The sequence below is a fragment of the Onychostruthus taczanowskii genome, unplaced genomic scaffold, assembly GCF_017590055.1.
Source record: "Onychostruthus taczanowskii isolate IOZ18803 unplaced genomic scaffold, ASM1759005v1 scaffold1, whole genome shotgun sequence".
Lineage (NCBI taxonomy): Eukaryota > Metazoa > Chordata > Aves > Passeriformes > Passeridae > Onychostruthus > Onychostruthus taczanowskii.
In genome coordinates, this window is record NW_024496525.1 from 20,836,558 (window position 1) to 20,861,834 (window position 25,277).

At 35.7% G+C, this 25,277-nt stretch overlaps 1 protein-coding gene across 2 annotated transcripts in view; it reads right to left on the bottom strand.

Annotated features, from left to right (window-relative positions):
• Positions 1-25,277, bottom strand: part of CEP128 (centrosomal protein 128) — a 96,337-nt gene that overhangs the window by 9,004 nt on the left and 62,056 nt on the right. For both annotated transcript variants that reach the window (XM_041397521.1, XM_041397512.1), the window contains 3 exons: positions 15,476-15,525; positions 12,752-12,775; positions 914-991 (listed from right to left, as the gene is read on the bottom strand). In XM_041397521.1, the coding sequence (XP_041253455.1) occupies positions 914-991; positions 12,752-12,775; positions 15,476-15,525 (152 nt within the window). The remainder of the gene's footprint in view (positions 1-913; positions 992-12,751; positions 12,776-15,475; positions 15,526-25,277) is intronic.

Here is a 25,277-nt window from a genome sequence, read left to right on the forward strand (position 1 = left end):
TGAAATTAAAACTATACATCTGAACAATATTGTTCATAAAAAACCCAAACATTTTAACCAGTACTTGCATTACCAAATCTGCTGATGATGACAGCAATAAAATGGTGTAGAATTATTAACTGATGACCTTGTGCAGGAACACAAAATAAACAATGCTCCAAACAAGTATGCTTTGAAATGTTTATGACAACCACAGATTAAGAAGTTTTACTTATCAAATAAAATGCAAATCATTATGTTTTTGTTGATCTGTGGTTTAATAGTGATTTAAAATTTATATTGTGCAAGGAAGTTACAAATTCTTTTCTATTAAACCACCCATTTCATAAATGGAAATTAATTATGGTACAGCAGTTTAGCCACTTAGCCACTGAAAATGTAATCTGAGCCTTATCGCTCTTGACAGTATGTCACCACTACTGTCAATATGTCCTACTGTGTCCAAACACACCTTGATTGGATAGTGGTGCTGCAAAAATAAGTAGCAAGTATTGTCATTATGTCAAAACAAAACAAAAAGTTGTAAAGATCATCTATCTTCACTCATTAAGTTAAATATTGAAACAACTGGCATAATTCATTTAAATATAAAATTTTCATTTTTTAACATGTAATATCAAAATTTACCACTCCATAAAAATATTCTGAAACAGTAATTAACACATGACCTGTTATGCCCAGTTATCAATGTTTGCGTACATTATGGAGCAGTGTTAATAATTAGAACTAAATTTATAACTTCACAAAGATCCATATAAACATGAAAATAAATTTCAGTATGTTTCTGTCTATATAATACATACATCTGCAATTGTAAATATCTTATTAATAATTTATCTGTACATTCATAGATACTATTAGTTAACCAAAATATTTTAGAAGTACTGAGAGAGTCAAATGAAATCTTTCTCACTCCAGTATCTCTGCAATCTTCTAACAGGCTCAGTTTCTCAGGCACAGACTCCAGGTGGGTTAAAGCTACTCGGGTACTCTAAAGAACAGAACACAAGTTAAAACATTAAAACCAAAACCCTTCTTTCAGCCATCTCACATCTTACAAACACCAGTCTTACCAGCGTACTAGTTCAAGCTTCCTCAGTTAGGGTGTTGACTTGCCCTAAACCTCCATCACAAGTAGCTGTGGGACTCACTGAAGCAGCCATGTCAGAGGCTCCAGCCAGACCTGCTGGTGGGAGATGGAGCTCTCCAGATCAGAGGCTGCCACGAGTGCCTGGTGCCTGTTCATGAGGCTGGGGCTGACCATTCTTTCACAGAAGGTGAGCTGTGCTTGAGGAGCTGGCCACCAGATACAGAAGGAAGGGAACAGGCTACATTGTATTGAGCAAACAAACAAAAGACTGATTATTTTCAGAGTCTCACAGTCTCAAGACTCTCAGGAGTCATGAACCTCCATTATAGTGGAGAAGCAGATGGACTCAGAACCCTGCAGGGTAATTAGTCAAAGGACTGTTAGCCAAGGGTCTGTTCAAAGATGAAGGCTGGAAGCAGGTCACGCATGTACTAGGAGGAAGGTTCCTCCACCTCCTCAGAATTCAACAGGTAGGACTGGCACCCTCTACAATACATGTGAGGCTCTGGAACCAGAAGGCTAGACTACTGATGAGGTGGGTGAAGGTATTTCTGGGATACTGTGGCCTCCTAAAACAACACCACCTGTACTCTGAACCAAGACCTCTGTTAACAGAAAAATGAAGGGTAGTTGTAATAGGAAACACCTTTCTAAAGCGAATGGAGGGCCTCCTCACGCAGACAGGACCCAGCTGTCTCCAGGGACTAGAATAAGAGACATTATTGATATGGGAAGAATACAGAGTCACTGTACAACTTGTCACTGTAGGGAGAAAATTCATGGGGCCAAAGCTCTACTGGAGTTGAAGCTGGCCAGAAATGTGGAGGACAATAAAAAGAGTTTTTAAAAATATCTCCATGGCAATAGGCAGTGCAAACAAACCCTCATCCCTTTACAGGATGAGGATGGTCAAACAGGGACAGAGACAAGGCAATGGCATTTAATGCATTATTTGCCTCTGTCTTCAACATGGATGATTGACCAAGGGATCACAGTGCCCTGAGCAGAAGGACCATGACTGTGAGAATGACCAACTCCCAGTCGACCCTGAACTTGTGTGGTACTTGCTGCTTCAGTTGGATCCCTACAAGTCTATGGAGCAAGAAGGGATTCATTCAAGACTTCTCAAAGAGCCAGGTGATGTCATCACAAAACCTCTCTTGATATTTTTTGAGTGGTCTTGGGAATTCGGAGTGGTTCCAGATTACTGGAAACCGGTGAGCCTTGTCAAAATTTTAAAGAAGGGCAAGAAAGAGGACCCCAGGAATTACAGGACTGTCAGTTTCACTTTAGTGCCTGGTAAAGCGTAAAGGGATGGAAAAGATTATGCTAAGAGGTATTGAAAAACACCTGAAAGACAACACTGCCATTGATCACAGCCGTCTTGATTTCATGACAGTAAAAGTCCTCTTATTATCAAACCTGATTTTCTTTTATGACCTCCTTGAGTCCTGTGTGCAGTTTTGGTCACCACACCATAAGAAATTACTGTTTCTAACAGAAAAACTGTTAGAGAGCATCTTAAGGAGGACAATGAACATGGTGAAGGGTCTTGAGGGGAAGCCATGTGAGGAGTGATGAGGTCACTTGGTCTGCTTAGCCTGGAGGAGACTGAGGGGAGACCTCATTGCAGTTACAACTTCCTCATGAGAGTAAGAATAGGTGCAGGCACTGATCTTTTCTCTCTGGTGGAGACAATGACAGGACCTGAGGAAATGGCCTGAAGTGGTGTCAGGGAAGGTTTAAGTTGGATATTAGAAGAAGGTTCTCCACCCAGAGAGTGGTTGGGCACTGTATCAGGCTCCCCAGGGAAAGTGGTCACAGCACCAAGCCTGCCAGAATTCAAGAAGAGTTAGGACAATGCTCTTGGGCATATGGGGTGACTCTTGGCGATAGTGCTGTGCAGGGACAGGAGAGGAGTTCCTTCAAACTCAGCAAAATTCTGTGAGTCGATGATTTTTTTTTTTTTTAATAAAAGTATATATAGTGAGCACTTAGCTAAACATAGAACAATCAAATCTCCTACTTTCAGATTAGGCATATGGTATGTACTACTGAAAAATGAATTACCACTCTGGGAAGAGTTAGGGTTGGCCTCAACAATAAGATTTCACATTCACACCCATCACACAAAAAATGCAGTCTATTGGAAACTGCAAAGAACTGAAGAAAATAAATATGGTTTTGGTTTTGTGTGCAGATGAAGTTGGTTGATCATGCACAAAGAACAGTCGCTGTCCCACAGGTCAGATGCCTCTGCAGCTTCTCAAAGGCTGCCCATCTATTATTTGTCAAAGAGCAAGTAAAACCAGAACTGTTTGTATTTTCTGAACAACAGTTAGCATTTCCTCCACAATTCTCAAAATCACACTTCTTTGGATAAGGTGCTGCTAGTCTGGTATTCAATCTACCAGTAATGGGCTTCATTAACCATATTACTGTCTAGGTAATTTAAAGCAAAATCTTAAAACAAATAAAATCCATAAATCCTGAATCAAATATTATGTTACAAAGTCTGTGCAAACCAAGTTAACTTGCTCTTAACTACAAAAGCTCTGTTACTAGTTCTGGAAAATCTCAATCTGACCACCAGAAAACATTCTATTGAGATCCCAGAGACTAAAAGTTTCAGTCACAACAGGAGAAGAAAAATCAATGGGAGCTTCTCTGCACAAGTGGCACCAACTTCAAAAAGACGGAGACTAGGAGTGAGGAATGGAGAGTCAGAAACGAACAAGATAACCTAAATGAAGACATGCCATCTGTTTAAAAGCAGATGTCTGCCTTGTTGTTAGTTCCAAACATTCTGGTTTTAAGGTTTTAAGAAATATTCATAACAAAAAAAGGTCAAATTTTATAAACAATGGGATTCATTTGCAGCTAACTTGGACTGAACTTGTAGTCAATATTCAGAACCAATAAACTAAATTAAATAGAGGATATGAGATTCATTCTTCTGTTTCTGAAATTATACGTATGCAAAGATATTATGTATATAGATATCTATCTATCTATCTGTTTACCCACCTTGTTTTAATACAGATGACCTGTGATCTGTTCTCATAAAAAAAAGAACTCAGGCCCTAGGTGTAAGCCTATGCCTTAAGCCATTCATTTTTCAATTCCTTCTCTAATTTCAATGCCAAGACCTCATGTCAACACTCTCTGTAAATGGATTTAAGGAAGATGTTAATCATCTGTTCTTCCAAAGTGCCTCCTAAATATATCCCCTCTATTCATGCACTTTTTGTAGTGGGGAAAAAAAATAGCTATTTCTCTGCTAATCCTTATTAGTTATATTATTAAATATAATCCTGAAAGCAAAAGACCAGCCTTTGGGTTAGATGCATATTCAGTCTCTGGTTTTTTGGTTTTGTTGAGAATCATGTGGATAAAGAATGGTACAGGCTACTTGGATTTCTGAAAGGTGTTTTAGGCTTCTAAAGTTTAAATCTAACTTCACATTCAAACTGATGAGCTCTAAGGTAACCATTGCTGCCCAGGAAGCAGATCATGGGGCAGTGATGCATATTACCAAGAATCTGCTATTGCAGTGCTCAGTATCAATCAGAAAACCAAAATCAACACTCAATATAATCAGGAAAGGAAAAAAAAAAAAAGCCAGAGAACATAACTGTCCCAAATCATTAATCCAATTGCATCTTCACTGCTGAGTGCAGACATGGATTTTTATTTCAAAAGGGAAATAGGGAAAGGTCAGAGAAGTTGAACAAGAATTTTCAAAGCCAAGGTATGCTGTTTCCAAGTGAGAAATGATAAACACAATACTCTAAAGAATAGGACTCTGCAGCCAGTAAGAGAGATGCCTGAGAAGACTAATTACCAACTTGTATAAAATCAGAAGTCACATAAAGATAGAAAATTTTATATGGCTTTAAGAAGAAAACTGGGCAAGTTCATGAATGAGGAAGACCATAGAATGGTTCCAAATTCACGGAAACTACGTCTAAGTCTGAAAGCCTTTGAGCTTTGAATGGCTGGAATCAGAACAAATGAATGAGAAACAAAATACATGTCAGTCCTGTTCATACAGTCTTCCCTGAGCATTTTACTTTGACCATCGTTGCAATGTCAATAGATTGACCTTTGGTCTTGACCAGAATGGTTCTTTTTATATATTGTAAAATTCTCACAGTCTTCTGAGAAGTCTGAGGGACTTGAATAGGATAACTCACATACTAACATTTAAAAAAAGGCAAATTTTGTTGTTAGGGGAGGTTCAGTAAGGAAGATGAAAATGAAGAAATACATTGAACAATGTGAGGGAAAGATGATGAAAGAGCTTTTAGCTGGTCCATAGAAGTGGTCTGGTAATTAATGAAAATCACAGCAACATCCTCAAGGTGGTTGAAATGCCATACTTGTATCATTAATGACTGCACTCTCTTCTATTAAAAAGATGATCTAGCCACACAGATAAAATGTGGAAAAGGATGTTAGAAGCACCTGATATAGAGGCCAATTAAGTACTGTTTAATTTTTTCCCAGAAATCAGAAAGCTGTATGCCATAATGCATAAAAATAAACCTAAAGACAGCAATCACATCTGTCTGCTTATGTATAACAAGCAACAGCAGGTACTGACCCAGTGCACTGATGGTACTGATAAGAGGACAAAACACCCATTGTACTGTCTGAGGCAGTATTAATGGCATTTTACTTAACAGCAGTGCTCTTCGATAGACTGAATGCTTCTAATCTTTCTGTTTTTATAATAAAGACTATTTACTTTTAAAAGGGGTGTTCTATGTTTTAACAGAGAATGACAAAACAAATTGCTTATTTTCCATTACTTCATACAAACACTTTGATGTTTAAACTGCATGTGAACAGTTAATCCTCCTATACTGATGTGTTCTTGGTAATAGATGGTTTCACACTGTCTCAAGGGACAGATCTAAATCAAAATCGACACATTTTATTTTTAGTCTTAAAGCTGCAATGCTAAATGCAAATAAATCAAAGCAGGTTTGTATATAGTACTCCTGAGGTTTGCCTTTATAGTCAATATACTGGAAACACATAAACATAAACCAGAAACCAAACTTTATTGCCTTTCAAGTACAGTACCCCTTTCTTTTCTGAGGTAGGTAAAAACAAATGGCTATCTGTATTGCACAGACATTTTTTTTAAATGAGAGTTGATTTAAGTACCAGTTAGCTAATCCCCAAAGAATAACCATAAAAAGATTAAATGCAATGTCATTTTAACCGGCTGCAATGCATGTCAGCAGGCAGTTACAATTCAAATGAAAAATACAGCATTAGAGGTGACCTAAAATTACTTATTTTTAAATGACCTTAGCGTACTGAGTACCTAAATTGCAAGAATAGGATGCACCCAGCATGTTTAAAAGTATCCTTTGCTTTCCCAGTTAAGATTTTAAAACTAAAAACTATCAGCTTCAATCCCCAGCTCTCCAGTGATAAATCATATACTTTTCTTTTAAGGAGGTGATTCTGCTTGAGAGGCCTGAGGTGTTCTGCTGACTTTTATATGCATACTCCACAACAGCTGGGACATTCTGTGAATAGCACATCATATGTAGAGAGGGAACTTTCAGAGAAAACAAAAAAAAAATGTATTTTATATCTTTATATTCCACATATATCATGACTCCAATTATACCACTGTTTTAATGATTTCAGCACACCACAAAGTCAAATTACCTATACAAAGGTAGGAAACACATGTAACTTTATCAAATTACAATTTCAATGCTCAATTGACTTTTTTTTTCTGTATTACATTGTTTCATGGGAGCTTTAACAAGTAAGAATTTTTTAAGCATAACTACACTAATGGACAACAAATGACCTTTGCTAACAAAGCATTGCCAATGTCAATCTATTTGAACATTCAATTTAGATTCCAGATGTTTTTGCATGGGGTGGACCACATTTTAGTTAAAGGAACTTCATGAATGCTTCCTTTCCTGTTTGCAATGACATGGACTGTCTTTTCTCTCATTCATGAGCACATGACGTCCCTGTGCTAACTAGGGGAATGTTTACATGGGAAAATATTAGGAAAGTATTTTATGAATTTGCAGTTGTTTGATGCATACTAGCAGCTGGAAACATGGAGGAAATTGTTGTCTTTTGGCAAGCTAGCTTTCTGTGAATCATCAGTCAGTGCTCCAAGTACTCTGGGGGTCCATAGGAGTAGTTTTTGAGAATCCATTCTTTATCATTTATCAAGATTTTGATCAGAGACATATCCAGATATAACTCCTAGGAACTAAAAGAAATGTAACACAAGAAGTAGAGTGTGTGAAGTAATGCAATGTTAGTGGGAACACATTCTCAAAAGGTGTAAAGACTTCCTTGTTGCTCATCTTTAACATTAAGAAGCATTGCAGGCTAAAAATCTTTACATGCAATTTATGTTAAAGTTTTATATGCTAACAGTATTTCATCAAGCCTTCCAGAAAGCATTGCAAAAATTCAATTAACACAGTCTTCATGGGAAAGAAGAAATACCATCCACTGAGAAAAATTAAAATAGAAAGAGAAGTGATTTAAACAATGATTCACAACAAATCAGTGTCAGAGTACGAAAATAATTAGGAGTTTTCCTTATGGATTTCCCTATTTTAATAAAAAGCTTCACAATAATGAAAGAAAAAAAAAATCTGTGGTGGCATCAATAGGTGTAACCCAGTAGCCTGGGCTCCTATGGTTACAACTAGATCAAATAGAAGCATTTAAATCTAAAATGTAGCAGCACATTGGAAACATCTAATCAATAGTGTGCTGTCAAACAAAATGTAAATTATGTTGTGATATACAAAGCAAATCAAGAAAAATAAAGTACAAATCTATGTCCTATCAAGTTACATTCTGTGGAAGAACCCGGATATATATTCCACAGATGAAAGGCCAACATAATTCATATAAGAAGCAGTTGAGGGAGCTGGGTTGTTTATCATGGAGAAAAGGAGACTCAGGGGTGACCTTATCACTCTTTACAACTGACTGAAAGGAGGCTGTGGCCAGGTGGGGGTTGGTCTCTTTCCCCAGGCAAGTGACAGGACAAGAAGAAACAGTCTCAAGCTGCTCAAGCTGTTGTTCAAATTAGACCTTAGGAAGAATTTCTTCACTGAAAGGGCTGTAGAATGGACTGCCCAGGGAGCGGGTGTTGCCACCATCCCTGGAAGTGTTCAAGAAATGACTGGACATGGCACTTGGCGCTATAGTTTAGCTGACAAGGTGGTGTTCAGTCAAAGGTGAGACATGAGGGTTTTGGAGGTCTTTTCCAGCCTCAGTGATTCTATGATTCTCTGATTTCTCTGAGGATCCTGTGGAAGGAACTCATAGGATCTCTCTTTAAAATTACATTTACATGCATATACCTACTACGTTAAAAAAAAAAATTATTGAGAACACTGCATACTACTACTCCTAGTTCAACTGAAATAAATAATTTTAGATAACTTAAGTCTTTTGCAATAAGGATTTTTCCTGAGATTTTTACTTTCTCTAATTAAAACCTGAAGGATTTTGGTTTATTAAACTTTGGCAAAAATGTTCAACATTTGCAACATGTGGAACACATTATCCTAATTTTGAAAGGAACTTAGAGCATGTAGGGGTTCCACTAGGACCATTGCCAGCAAGTCAAGTGAGGTGATCCCTATCCTCTAATCAGCCCACATTTGGAGTGCTGGGTCCAGTCCAGGGTTCTTCTATATGAAAGAGACATACAAGGACAAGTCCAACAAAATTTTATGGGACAGGAGCATCTCTCCTGTGAGGAAAAGCTGAGAAAGCTGGGATTGTTTAGTGTGGAGAAAAGAAGGCTCTGGGAGGTCTCATCAATGTGCACAAGGATCTGAAGGAAAGGTGTAAAGAAGAGGGAGCCAGGCTCTTTTCAGTGCTGCCCAATGACAAGCAGTGGGCACAAACTGAAACATAGGAGGCTCCGTCTGAACACAGGAAATGCTTTTCACTCAGAGGGCTAGAACACTAGAGGTGATTGCATTAGAAAAAAACCTGAAAGAACAAGTGAAACACCAAATAGGATGGGGCAGAGGATGGACAAGTAGCTGCGAATTAAAGCATTAAATATGTAGGGTGAGAAGATAACATCAAGAAAGAAGGAAAGAGAAAGCTGAGCATTAGGAGGAAAGAAATAGCAAGCTGCCAGCAGCCTCAGGACACAGAAGTTACTTGGTGGTTATGAGCAGAGGAAAGTCTCTGGGAAGCCCAGCAAAGGGAAGTGACACACTGGCTCCCCGATGAAAGGAAAGGAAAGGGCGAGGCAGGCAGGACAGAGGATCTCAAACTGCTCCTGGTCATTTTTATAAGATCAAAGAATGGCTGTGTGCTGGGAGGACCAGAAAGCCTTTGATGTAATGGTAGTTTTGGCAAGACACTACAGAATCAAAGCAAGAGGAAAAGAAAGTATTAACCCTTCCATTCAGTATTTCCTCAACATTCATACAAGCAAAGTACGAAAATCATGAAATAATCTCAAGAGATAACAGCAAGATTTGCTTATTGATGGAATACACACGAGAGAGAGACAGAGAGGGAGAACAAGCACATAAAAATGGATGGTGTCAGGCAGTCACATAATCCCTCTACAAAATGTATTTGGTATTCTTATCCTTCCAATTCTTCTTTTAAATTGGATGATAAACCATAAAACTGATGCAAATTTGAGCCTGCTACTACAGGAGAATAATCTAATAACTTTTATTTGCTGAGTGGAAATAAATTCTGCAGAAAGAAATTTGTTTTACTGGTATTCAAAACCTTACTTTCTTGAACATAAAAATGCATTACAACAAAATGCATAAATGTTCATACTGAACCAAAAATTCATATTAAATTAAAATTTTGAAGAATACTTACAGCATTGCTGGCTTAACCTAGATTTATGGACATTGTAACAAAAAGCTGAATTGTGTCCAGAAAAGTCTGATCCAAGTATTCTAAGAAAGTGGGAACCTCATTCTGAGTTCTCTACTGAAAGCAACAAGCTGTTTGATTGATCAAAGTATATAGAATGCATATGTTCACTGGAATAACTTCAGGATGTGGTTGATTTAAAATTAATTTTTGCAGTCTTGTACGTCAGATTAGTACTAGGAAAGCAGAGGAACATAACTTGCAGCTTATGCTCACAAAGAACAGTATATACTCTCTAGAAATCCACTAAAATCCCAAGCACAGCATAGTAGCAGTGTACACCTAAAAAATGCATCCTGACATCTTTATGAGTAATAAATACTTTCCTTTGTGGCCTTATCTGAGAATACAATGCAGATTTTTTTTCCCAAAAAATCATACACCTTTCTCTATAAATAATACAGAGCCAAATCTTGTATGTAACAATTAAAGTATACTTAGGAATAAAATAACTCATTTAATTGAAAGATAAATCATATTAATTCTCTCAAGATGTCAGACTAAATTATTGATGACTAAAGTCACTTGGATATTTACTTGTTAATAGCTACGAAATAATTGAATTCACTTTAATTAACAGCATTAAACCAAATAAAAAAGCCAAAAACCCACAATCTCTAGATACTCAAAACCTCAGTTTTGCCTATGCTTGTTGCTCCTCTGGCACTTCTCAAGAGTTGAAGGGTTATTCCAGAAAACATCTAGGTTCTTCAGCTCCTTTTATATCCACCAGAGAGTCTAACAAACCTTGCTCTTCCTTACCTGCCAGCTTCTGCTCCTGACCTGCACAACGTGCTGGAGCAACAAGTGGCATACATATCTATTGAATCATACAGCAAAATAGACCTGATTGAAAAAAAGAACCAAAATATCCAAAAGCTTCTTCTAAATGGGTACTATTTGTTCTCAGGCTCCTGAAGGGAGTGATCAGATCATGTGCAATATCTTGAAGGAGGTTCATGATAACTGCACTTTCCTCTAGAAACAGGAGCTGGCTAAGGAAATAGAAGATCCAAGAAACTGCCTGGTACTGTAGACAGGAGATGGAGCGTCAAGCTCAAACACAACTGCTGAGAGGAGAAGGAGCTGACAGGGCTCAGAGAGAGGCAGGGGACCTCCTTGTTTGCTGCAACCCACAAATTCACTGAGTTAGATTAAGCTATCCTGGAAGGTTAATTCACCCAGAGCTCTGAATGGAATCTGAAACGTTCATTATACATATATTTCCCAAATTTTTTTTTTTCATTATCTAAGTTGGCAAGTTCATCTCATGGCCACTACAACAATTTTACTGGCAACTGAAGGAGGTAGAAGTGAGTAGATTGTAGAGAAAGGGAGAACAGTGGGATACTAGGATAAATAGGTCATCCTTTTCTTCTATCCAAACAACTTACAAATCTTCCTTTCTAAAATTGGAGACATTGGAAGTATAAAAAGAAGAAAAGCTCCAGAAAAAAATACAAAGAAACATTTGTCACAAAATATGGACTGAATTTGCATTACATTGGTGGATTTGCAAGCAACTGTCCTCTGCCTGTGTCAAAATAGCTCTGGGAGCAGAAAGGACAGGGAATTTGCAGGCAGTTTAACTCACGGTTTGTGAGAAATGGATGTCAATGGATACATGCCTGGCTGGTTTCCATGTAAGCAAACGATGAATAAGAGAAGGTCCTGAACAGAATTAATGTCCTGTCACAGCACCATGTGAAGTGTTAGGACACTGAATGCCAGCATTAGCTACCTGCTTCCACAAGGCAGGTGCTGTAGCACAGCACTCTGATTTCCAAAGGGCCTTTCATGACTGAATGAAAGATTTTTTGAACAGATTGAATAAATTTAAAATATATATTTGAAATCAGAAACTGTTTTTACAGATGCAGAGACTATCAGAAAGAATAAAGTAATAAAGTAATAATTTGCACAAATAAATTTGAGAAGTTTATACTTGCAGCTTTGATATTGTCTCAGTAGTGATTTCTTTAGATGAAATTTTCTGGATTTCTCATGAAAAGAAACTATGGGCCTGATACATACAATTTGTGATATCTTATTTGGCATTCCTACATGAAGGGAAAGAAGAATGGTTCCAAAATTATAGGGCAAGTTGAAACTCCTTCCAGCTATTCCACCTGATGGACTTACTACCTTGGGACATCTGGAAAATGCAGATGTCCCAAGGTAGTAAGTCCATCATGGCATGTACTGTCATAAAGTTTTGTTCTCCCAACTTAATGTCATATTAAATTAGCGGTTAAAATTACATTCCTTTACTCTCTTAGTTGCAGTGTTGATATGGGCAGATGAACTGATTCTGTCCTGCACCTCCCTGACCAAACAAGTAAGCAGAGAGAGTAGCCACTGAAATAATTACATCTATCACATGGACCCCAACCATTAGAGGTGTTAGAAAAATAACATCTTTTGTATGGATAAAATCTACAACATTTCTCTTCCCAGGGATAGGATGAGGACTGAACTATATAGAAAAATGACAACACTGAAATACACAGTATTTCATATAATGAGTACATAAGTACTGTAGTAAAAATCTACACAGAGAGCTGCAGTGCAAAATTTTCACATCTTCTCTTAAAAGTAAAATGACAGTTAAAAATCCAGAACTACAAGCTTATTAAAAAAATCTATAAAAAATATTTTCATAATTCAGACAAATTATCAGCAATGTAATTGGGATAGGTTTGGAAATTAATTTAAGAAACTTACCATTTCTAAGGCCATAATACGTTCCTAAAAGCAAAATACAAGATGCCATTAGAAATCGAAGAATATAAACACAGTGTAAGTCAAAGAATGACGAATAGGATTCCTTTTGGGGTTTTGGTGGTCTCATACATACAGTTTTTTGTAAAAAACTCACTGAGTAGGAACTGTTGTACTTCACTGGATGTCTTTATCATACTATTCCACTTAGAAATTTGCCTCAGAAATAAGAAACCACCCAGAAACAAGGTGAGAAAGGATTTGACAAAAATTATTCCACAATATATTTTTTCAATTAGTGCATTGGGTTTTCAGTACTGGTGATTTCACTCTTTCATATCCCAAAAAATGATTTCTTTTTTTGATCTTCTCTGACTGTAAATCTAGCATGATTTGGAATTCACATCATCTTAGCACCAGGCTTAGTTTTCTTTTACGCATTTCCTCAGAAAACTAAAAAGTAAATTCTATATTATTATTCTTTCATCCAGAAATAGCTCTGAATAATGTTTTATTAATAACAGGATGACATTAGTCAAACAAATAAAACAAACTTGTGTCAGTTTTAATCCAGCACAAAATACAGAGTACCCAGAATTAACTAGTTTCCTGTATAGATTTCAACATTCTTTTCCATTGTGAAGTATTTTTGAGAAAAGCATGAAGTTAGTAAAATCAAGATAGTGTACTCTGGTACGATATACTGACTAAGTATAGTATTTTAAGTTATTTGACAAAACACATATTCAAGTGTTTAGGTGAGTCCACATTTAGAGTACGTGACCATTAAGACATTACAGGAACTCTTACTTTACTCAAATATTACTCTATTTTTTCTCAGGCAAGGTAGTTTAACACCTGCTAAAATCTTTATTCTTCCTTAGAAGCAGATCTGAGATACAGATTATTTCCATGCATCAGAACAAACTTATGACAAGAAGTATTATATTGAAAATTCAGAAATTTTTATTCTGAGATGTTTGTTTCTCCACAAAATTGCAGTGGCAATGACTCACATTTATTTAAAGATTCTGCAACAAAGTACATACTCATTACGATAAAAAAGATGGTATTTACATGTTCTCATAAATTTCTGGTGATAATGAACATCAATTCAAATAATTTTTTCCATTTAAAGAAGACTACTTTGAAAAAAAGGTCTTAGAGTGAGGATGTTTCCAATAATAGAATAAAGAGTGTTTTCAAAATGACTCATGCGTTAAATAAAGTGCATGATATAGTTGCCAAATTCTAAAAGTATAATAAACTCTTACAATCTCAGCAGATAATTTTCTGGACTAGCATCTAATGTATTAGGAAATTTACCATGGATAATTTATACACCACTTGACTGTGAAAGCATGGATAGCTGAAGGGAGAAAAAACTGCTATCAAGCATTTGAATATGAAAGAATAGCAGCCAGAGCACTACAATTCACACACTTAACCAGAACTGCTAGCTAGGGAAAGGAATAAAGCAATTTAATCAGGAACATGACAGACAGGCAGGCACATATAGCCATGCAAGACACTACTATGATGCAACTTCCTGCAGTCTAAAATTACTCCTCATTCAATCAGAAGTAATATCATTAGAACAATTTGTCAACCATGAAACTTCACATGAAAGCAGATGCCGAATTGCTTCACATGAAAGGAGATCTTTTTACATTGATGTAACCAGATATGCACCTGTGTAAACTGCTTACGCAGACAAGCTCTCAGCCTTGTTGAACTTGATCTGCCAGAAAGCCAGGCCAAGATTTTTGTTTGAACAGGAAACAGCTGGATTGGCGTGTTGTGCAACTTTTCGGTCTTGCAACTTGTCTCTTCTTACTGGATCAAACAGTTTGTACACTAACTTCTTTGATACCTCTAGCCCTCAAAATGCCTTCTATTTATTACATGAGAAGAGAAGGCTTATCTTCAAACAAACTCCTATGGTCAAAACTCAGGTCAATACATAATGTCATATTCCTTATGAGCCTTATCTTCATCAATTCCCTCACAGATGTCCTGCTTTCAGTACACTTACAGAATGCTGACTCATTGATACTCTTCACATTGCATGTAAACTTTTTTTTTGTTCATACTGGGTATTGTTTGCAGCAATTTGTTGTTAAAAATTACTTTTTTTCTTTCTGTATTCTGAATACACGTTACCCTCCCTCACAGGCTCCTGAGCCTCACAATTCAGACATTCCAGCCTGTTTTTCCTTTCTTAGCCATTTCAAATTGAAAGGAGTATGTTTTCTTTGACTGCAATGCTTAAATACTATTCCAAAGCTGAGCTTAGGGTAAATCTGAGTTTTTAAGCATGAATTTAAAGTGTTTAGCACAAACAACTTTACTGCTACATGACATACAATAAGGATTTACAATATCGTATCGGGTCCTAGCAAATAGTGACTGGGCCATTCTTCCTCAGAAAGGTGGCTATGAACATTTAGTGCTTCAGAGGCTTTAAATACGTACTTGGAATACTTTACTTTCAGTTTTATTCTGTTTTACAAAAGAAAGTAACACAACCCAGAGAATTAACCCCAACCAGTGAAAAAACTCAGCAGTGAGCGTTACTAGCTATTGGCTCTGTATTTGTCTGCATATGTTTCCAAATCCGAATTTAAGCTATAAGGCAGTTCAGAAGAACATAATGGTCTAATATAATCTGGTAGTTTAAAGAAATTTAACAAAAAATGTAGCTAGTTAATTGAGCAAAAAATATACCTGGAGAGCTCCCATTTCTTCTTCTCTTCTGTGTGTCTTCTCTAGTAGCTCTGCAAAATGAAAAATGGAACTTGGAAATTCAGCTTCCTGTCTCATAGCCTGTCTCATAACAGTCATCGAGTTTTTTATTTTACAGATTTCACAACACCCCTTTTCAGCTGATTAAATAATAGATGAAATGTGTCAGTGATATGATTGTTTCCAAGCATGGGCTGCTGAAGTGACTAAAAAACAGCCTCAAGAACACAGAATGACAGTTTGACTGGCAGAAAAATAACTAAGATTCACAGATAAGCTTTTCTGTACTGAAATAAATCTTCTGGTACATTTTTAGAATTAACTGAAAAAAAATCAAAGAGATTCTGTCTAAAAATTAACTAAAACTGTCAAAACAATGTAATTATATATGAAAACTTACTGTAGAATACTGCAGACTATTTTGACTGGCAATAATTACCTCCTCTCACTAAAATGGAACAATTTTGTTAAGGAAAATAATTCACTGTGACAAAATATTAGAAAAGTTTCTTGCAGTCTTTACAAGATAAAATCCTAATATCTTGTATTGTCATGTGTGACAATTATAGACATTGCCACATATATGCACATATGTAACATTTCACATTAGAAATTAATTCTCTTGGAATTCTGCGGCTTATGTCATGAGTTGCTTTTCCCTTCATTCACATAGTTTTATGATTAAAATAATGTTTTTGATAAATTGTAACATATTTAGAATTCCAGCACCTTAAAGTTATAACCTCATAAAGAGCAGGAAAACCAAAAAAACATGCTGCAGGCTTATGGTTATTTCAACTATCAGAAGTTCACTCATGAGTTTCGCATGAGAAGAGCATTGCTTTATCTAAGCCAGAGACTGACTTTGAATTCAGATATGCCCCAGTTTGCTAGCAATCAGGAGAGTTATGAGATCATGAAACTGCCTTGACAACATCAGAGGACTGAATTCTGACTGTCAATTCCCTCAGCATCCTAGTACAGAACAGCTAACTGAAAGTACTTGTGCTTGCCTCCATAACTAATAAACTTTACAGACAGACTTACACAGTCATAAAGATAAGCTTCAATGACTTACAACAGCAACTACATAAAATATTCTACTGACATTAGTCATCTTCCCTTTATATTTCTGATCTTTTCTCCTTCTCTTGTTATGAAACCTCCCTGTGAGCACCCCAAACCACTTTTTTCATAGTTTATTATTAATTTCTGATTGCATGTGGATTGAGACTTCTTTCCAAGCACCAGTTCTTTAAGCGATGTAGATGCCATGTAAAAAATTTTAGTTAGTTCTTTCACAAGCTGAGAAATCGACTTGCTATTATTTCTTCTTAGCTTCTATGCCACTTTTTCCAAATCCTTTTTAAAATCAGTAAAATTACCATTTCTTCACTTTGTTTTGGTGCATCTATGTTTTTCTGGATTGTTCTTTGGTATGCTTTTTCAGTCCAGTGATCCAACTGCCACATAAATTACTGTAGCCAAATGTACTGCCATCAACATTAGTACAAGAATTTTGGATTGAAAAGTAGCAGTTTTCTTTGGGTATATTCCAGTATTATATGTAAGTTGATAAAAATTTGTATTGTAACACAAGCGTTAAAAAAATTAGGAGCAAGGAATAAGTTTATGAGAAAAGGGAGGGAAATAAAAAATTCATCCCCATGTCCCATCTGACCAAAACCTCACAATTATTATACTTGACTTTGCCTTCTTTTCATTCTAATGCAGTAATTAAGATTCCACTGTATAGACAGGATTGTTCTAAGTGAAAAGGTTGCTATTACAAGGTTCCTTTCAAACATCTTCTACAAATGTAAAATAAGTTGAACTGATTTCTGCTAATAGTCTCTAGATTTGAAAGCTTTGCATCTCAAATTAGGGTTATCTAGAATCCATTTGCTTTATTCTACCCCTGCCTAAATCAGTTGTCCTGCAGGACACTTCACAAAACTCTGTCCCTGGAAGGGCAGGCAGTGTTCAAGTCATGTTAACTGACAAAATATACACCTGTACAGAGCCATCCTTTATGAACATATATTTAAAAATCAAGTTTTGCATTTCAACTGATGAATCCTTTTAGTATTCCATGTAAAATAATGGCATGTTTTTTCCAAAACAGAAGTAAAAAAAAAAAAAATTAAAGCAATATATATTAAACAGCTATACAAAAAGTCATATATAGCATATTATATCATTCCTCTGACATCATTCTCCATGACAGAATAACTTTGCTTACTTGATCTGAAAAGCTCTATTGATTTATTTTATCATTTGTATAATACCTCCCATGTTTAAGTTCTTGTGCAAACTTGTTTTATGCTTTATGTCATGTGCCAGAAAATAATGTTGCAATAAAGTTAAGACAGAGAATGCATTGTGTCTGCAACAGAGCATAGATGGCCACTGGCCCTAGTGGAAGCTCCTTTCATCCATCCTATGCACAGCCTCTAAGTTTTTCCAATTAAAATTTTGTTTGTAAAAGAAGTTGCACAGTGGCATGGATTGCTACAACAATCCTGCTATCATCTTTTTTCAAGGCCTAATGTAACCACAGAGTATTTGGGGATTTTTCAAATCAATACATCATTATTCTCATGGGGCACAGAACACATCAATTTATAAATTTACTGTAACAAATAGCATTACTGAAAACGGCACCTTTAGGCATTGATGGCTCTTGTCATGATGAATAATACATGGAAAAAGACAACAAGAGAAATGAGATGTAGAAACAAAGATATTCATCAGTATATTCCCTGTTTATTTCTAGCTAAATATGAAGCTTGCAATCCAATAAGGATCTACAAGCTAAAACTGTTAAAAAAATCAGATATATTTCAGATGTTTAAAACCACTCAAAATCAGCAGCAAGCTCAGGATATTGTCTTCAAAATTAGGGATCATACTTTTGTGCAGCCATACAAAAACAATTTATTTACAGTGCTTAAATTCCAAATCGTGTAAAGATTATATCTAAGCTACACATCAGTATATACCAACTGAGTGTCCTTGAAGTTACACTACAGTGACTTAGATGTGACTAATCAAACTTACAGGAAAAATATAGGTTATGATTTAAAACATTCTGTCAGAATCATTATCTCTTGCAGTTTTCCTGACCCTGAACCACCACAGTATGTTTGAAAACACTGCAAATACTAAGCTGGAGATGAAGATTATATATTCCATCATACCACACAGACAAGTGAGGAAAAAAGGGTTATTTGAAAAGATTTTTCACACACAAACCCCCCAGTTGTAATTTCTACTGCTGGAGAAAAGTATCAGAAAATAAATTTAGGAGCAGATATTTACTGATTGAAATGAGTAAAATTCAACAGTACTATCTTACTCATCCCAGCTGATCCATTAATATGCTAATAACTAACTAGCATGTTAAAACCCTTTTATGAACTAAAATGTTCAACTTTTTTATCTTTGTGCTGGGTGTAACAAGGGTGGGAAATAGGACATTGACTTCATATTAACTGGAGCATCAATTTCTTGATTTCAAACACTGCATGACCTCCCATTTTAGAAACTGAAGATAATGATAGACAACACTCCTCTTCACATTCTCAGAGAAGACTGACATGGCTGAGAAAAATCTACAAATTGGACCAATACCACATTTTTATGTTTATCTTGTTCTAGCCAAGGAGAATGCACAAATACAGAAGTGCACACAGAGTCAATTCTTATAGCCATAAATATCTACTATACAGTGAAAAATTCTAAAATGGGATTCAGAGTACATTCACACAACAACTCAGTTTTTAATTCATAGGTAATATGCTGTAAACTATCCTAGATATCTTCAGGCTACTGGTAGATGTGACTGAATACTCTCACTGCTCCCTAACAGTTGCAGATCACACAGAAAAAAAAAAGAACAACTCACATAATACAAAAAATACAATTACTGTGTGGCATTAAGGCAAGAAATCCAGATTATTACCAGAAAAGAATGGCAGTTTGGAAAAAATTGTCAGCATAATTTTTGCATCATCAAGCTAAGAAAAGCTCTTCTCCAAAACACAAGTCAGGGCTTTCAGTTATATATTAGTAAAACTATTTTGGATTTCCCAAAGTTTGTAACCTTAGACATTAAGATTTTAAGTTATCTAAGTGAATATCAATCTCTTAAGAAATCACTTAATTAGACACCCTGATCATATTACCTGTCAATTTGTTTTCATCAAATATTGTAAGGCTTTTTTATGTCAAGTATTTCCCATCACTCTCACTTCAAATATACATCCTACAACTTTCAGTCATCGTTTGGATACACTTCCCAAAAAATTACTGAACAGATACTGTCGCATTCCTCTAGATGCACGAGGCAGCCAAGCAGGTTTCCATCAAGTATGAAGGAATTTTCAAGCAACTCAATAAATCAGTTTCTCTCAGCTAGAAATTGCTTATCTTGCTCACATCTACACAGCCAAGTTTAGTCACATACCACTTACAAGTTCCTCCCTTCACACAATGAATCTGACATGAAGACCTTATTTTGGGGATGAATCAAAATGGTTAGCTGAGCCAGTGTGACCAAAGTGTTTCACAAGATATATATATATATATATATATATATATATATATATATAAATATTTATATATATTCATTCATGGCCAGTAGAGGCAGAACACCTGCAGTTTTGCCCTGTACCTGTGTTAGGTTGTGGTGAAAGGCTTCACACTACTGTGACAACTGTCACAGTCCAGAAACACTCAATACTAAGGGAAGTTTCAATGAGACTGAAGCTTCCTACTGTCAGGCCCAACACCACAAATCACCCTGGCACTAAAGCAACTGAGATGTAAAATAGCCCTGGCACCTGCTTCACACTATTTTAATTCCAACAGTACTTGCCACACATGCAAGCTATTAAGGGAATTTCTACATAACCATATTATTATCATCTTGAAAGAATTTTAAAGAAATAGGTCAGAACATTAATTTTTGCTAGTATGGAACAAGGTCCATACATTATTTATATTTCAGAATGTGTTAATGCAATCCCAAGCAAAATTTAATAAAAGAAAGAACAAAACAAAAAGTCTCAAGTGATTTTTAATACTGAATAGAGCTTTCCTAGTTCATTAGCAAACTGTTATATTACTACTGAGCACATTCCACTGTCTTTAAAGATTTTAGTTCAGTTCCCACCACTGCAAGCAATGCAATACTCACGATCCAGATCAAAACAGCTGTTTATCTGTATCTAAACCAAAAGTGTTCTCATCCACATTGAAAAAGAGCTCCAGACTTAAAATACAATTTTAAAAAAAGGAAGTCCCTTTAAAGAAGGAAATTTCCCTTGAAATATTCTTTGCCTTTTCAGCTCCTAGCAATTTATTAGCTACTGTAGTTGTTAGCAAGTTACATAATCAAGATTTCAGAATAATATACTTTACAGAAAATTTGAACTTTTTTTCATTATTTCATTATTTAGGTAACTTTTAGGTATACCCTTGTATTTTTACTGTGTAAATTCAAAACAGATTCTTCAACCTACAGTGGTGCATTGGCTTACCCTAACCTGAAGCAGCACCCCTAATCACAACAGAAGAAATAGAAGAAAGGTGACAGAAATTAAAAGAGAAGGAAACAATTCATTGTTCAGCTTCCCTAAGAGACTTACTACTACACAAGAAACAGAAGTGTTTTCTTTCTACTCCCTGAGGCTTAGGCAGGTCTGATGTTTTGCAGCAAAGCTTTAAATCTTCACATCTCCAGTCTGGCCTTGTCTATATTTCTCTATTTGCACAGAAACTAATTACTACTGGGGGGAAAAAAAGAAAAAAAGGATAGCTTATAGAAGGGAAATGTAATCATTTAAGGGCTGTGTGGGACAACAGAGAAGTGTTATTTAATATTCTCAGAAAATTTATATTCAAGTTATACTCATGACTTTTAGAAGACTTCTAGGAATGAATGTTACATTACTGGGTTATTTCCCTTTCACTTTGATTGATATTTGATGTAGATCATTCACTTATGAATATCTCCCACACTTCATTTAGAAAACCTCTTCCAACATTTTACTTGTCCTGAGAAGCAGTCCAGAATTCTCCTCATCAGTTTTATAACCTCTCTGTACCTGCCATTACCTGAACTACTACAGTGTCTGCCTTACAGTGAATTCAGAAGTTCAAGAGTGGATACATAAATATACTCAAATAGACAGCTTAAGTACACAAGATACTTGGCCGAGTTGCTGAAACCTCTTCTGCAGTCAAAATATGATTGCCTTTGAATAGCTGGTCTGAATATGAGATTAAATATATTCAAAAAGCTAAACTATAAGGTTGAACATAAAAGACTTATAGGTCCCAACATGCTGCTTTTTAAGAGGCCTTCATCAAAAGAATGAGAATTTTTTTTCCCAAAGCTTACATGAGATCTTTTAGTTCTATTCCTGGCTCCCTTCTACTCCTGGGAAATTTTCTGTGCTTCATTTGAACATGGCTAAAGAAAATATTTCTCTATCTTCTGACGTGAAGCTCAAACAAAGTGCACTGAAATCCATGCAAAATATTCCTATGAACTTCCTTATGAATACAAAAGATGACAACAGTCCAAAACTTCACTATGTCTTAGCAACTGCCTAATGTATGAGCTGGGAGAGAGATCATGGCCATTATACTTGTTTAGGACCATACTGATTCTCAATTGAAACTACTGTAGGAGGAGTATGAGGGAGGGCTGTGAACATAGATGCAGTTAACACATCTTGAAGCACAGCTATAAGCATTCTGTTCTTTTCCTTTGAATGACACTTCTGTACCAGCGGACATGCTGTAGAGGATTCCAAAAGCTCCTGAGGGACCTTGGGCCTTCTAGTTTAAAAAAAATAAATTAAAAAAATCAGTAAAGAACAAATTCCCAAAACAAGCATCACTTCCTAGATGCTTTAGTAAGTTCCAGTAAGTTTTACGTTTCATTAGGAAACAGTGACACAGACAAATAACCTTGAAGTGATAAAATAAAAATGTCTCGTTCTGGTTCAAAGACAGCTTCATTATGAAAATGTGACCAAGGCAGGTCTTCTAGCTCTGTGGGGCTGAACCTACAATGATGTGTATATTTATTTATCATCAAATTCTATATTTATACGTATTTATTGTCCATAAATAAATATACATACATTAGGGTGGCATGCTCGGCATTTAGTTTTTATAAAGCTGAAATGTCTTCTAGCCTCTAACTCCAAAATTCCTTCTCCTTTATATGCCAAGCAGCGCACATAGTAACACATGGAACTGAGAGAAAAAAAAGCAAAGTTCAAGTAAAAAAAAGGTCTAATGTGAAGGGTGTCTATGGGAAGAGAAACTGTGTGGGAAGAATGAGGAAGAGAAGAAGGGACTAGAACTATTTACAGTACAGGGGCAGAACAAGAATGTGTGGCTTTTATTCAAATAGAGGCTCTCCTATAAGCAGCAGATCATATCTGGAGACCTTACTGTAGCTTCTGAGCCACACGTGATTGGTATAAACTAATCTTGAAGTGCCAAACACATCTTTGTACATAGATGAGGAACAGTCTGTAGGTTAATATTAATCTTTACTAAGATTTTTTTAATCTAGATTTATGAGTGTCATCTCTAAACAGCTGCCACTATGACAAATACAGAGGTGGTAACTCAGGTATTACTTGTTCTCCGAAGTAGTGTCCAAATAAGCAAGCTGAATCGCAGACAGAATAGAATCAAGGGTCTCTTCTAGAATCTAGAGATGTTATATCAGAATTAACACAGCTGAGATAGCAATAAAGCTATTAACTCACAGAAAGTCACAACTGCAGAGCTATAGAAAACCTTCTGTTTGCATTATTTGCTCAACTGTTTTCTACAGAGATGTAAAAGCATATAAAAAGCATACCAAGTCAGACTACTGGAATTTCATTTTTAGGCAGACTCATTAATCAATCAACTTGTTTCAGTCTTAAGAAGCCACTTTTCATTGCCAGGAATACTAAATCTTCTATATCAGTGTCCTTGCACTATGGACCTTAATCTGCTTAACTGCTGCAGGATGCCACCACCATAGCTTTTCTCATTGAAGCCTTTACTAAGCCATGATTCTACAGACAGAAAAAACCCACTGCAGGCTAGAATTTTCTTTATGCCTTCATTTAAAAATTTCTTTAAAAATTCATTTAAATACACATATTTCACACTAAATTAATAATTTAGACAGAAATAAGAACTTCCTTGTCTGAAAACAAAAACTACAGATCTCAAAAATGATATAAGCAAAACAAAATCCCAAACATGAACAAAATCACGAAAAATTGATCCAGTAAAGCAAAAAGTTTACCTGAAAGACATGGCTTCTGACATGAAAATTAAAATGGGACACACACTAAATACCAAAAATGCAGTTGACAATTTTTTTCCTATTTTTTTTTTTTTAATTAATGGCTTGGATAGATGGTTTGGGAGTTTCAGGGTGTTTACATTTTCTGATTACAAATTATCTAGTTATAAAAACTACATCCACAAATCTGTTGCAACCAGAAGGTTGCTGCGAAAACTAAAAACAAGTCATACAGGTATTGGTTGAATATATGCTCAAATTAATGATTTAAACAATACAAAACCAATCAATAATTGTAAGTTACCCTCATCTTGTAACATCCTTTGTGTCAACATTACAGGCTTTTTCCATTTAACACATTTAAGGAGAAAAAAAGGATAAGAATATAGCAGGAAAAGTCAGCATTGTTACTGTCTATGCCTTCCTCCTACAAGAGCTAAGGAACATTGTCTGTACCTCCACTTTAAACACAAAATCCAAACCTCACACAGTAACAATGGTGAAATCCCTCTAGTCATTACAGATTCCGGATTATGCCTTTTTATTTCCAGGCAAAAAGAGCAAAATTTTTTTAACTGCAAGACAAACTTTCCTCGTGACAAAATTTTTAGTACCATTAAAGGTAGTAATAAAATATTAATTTAATTTCAGTAACCAAGACAGTATTTTCAAATTTCATCTTGCTTATTATCAAAGACATACTTCATAGAAAATTTGTTAACACACATATACATGGTATTTGAACAGTTAAGCTCTACATTTGGAGTATGCTGCTATGCTTTTTTTTGGCTACAATTTACTGAAACATCTATCAGAAGACTCCAGCTCTTCTTTTAGACTATCATTAGGGCGGCATGACTTGACTACAATAACAGAAGCCTCTTTTCAGTTATAACTATACAGAATTTCTTATGAATAAAAAAAATATTTAAAACCCTAAAAATAAATACAATTGAGGAAACAATTGAGATTTAGTGAATTTAGAAATTATTCTGACACTAGAAACTCAAAACACAAGTCATAGTGACTTTCTGAATTTCAGAAATGTCACTAAGCATCGTGTGATGATTATTAATGTTTCTAAGGCCTTAAACACCAATTACTTGATTCTACTTCTAGCTGAAACTGTTATTGTATATATAGCTATTGATTACTCATGCAGTAGTAACATAGCCAACCAGTGCTGGAAGCAGACAATAATGTTCCTACTAGAAATAAATCTCCAGACTTGGGAAAAAAAAAAAATCTAACAATGGTTGTGAATAAACACTTCAGATTTTACTTCACAAATCTGGCTGAGAAGCCATCAATTTCCAACCCTAACAATCTAATAGCACATTTATACTACAATGAAATTCTTTACTAATAGCTTCAAATAAGCTAGTTTGGGTACTAATGGCTATGTAATTACTCTGTGTCCCACAGAAGCCAGTCCAACCCAGCTGACATGGTGCT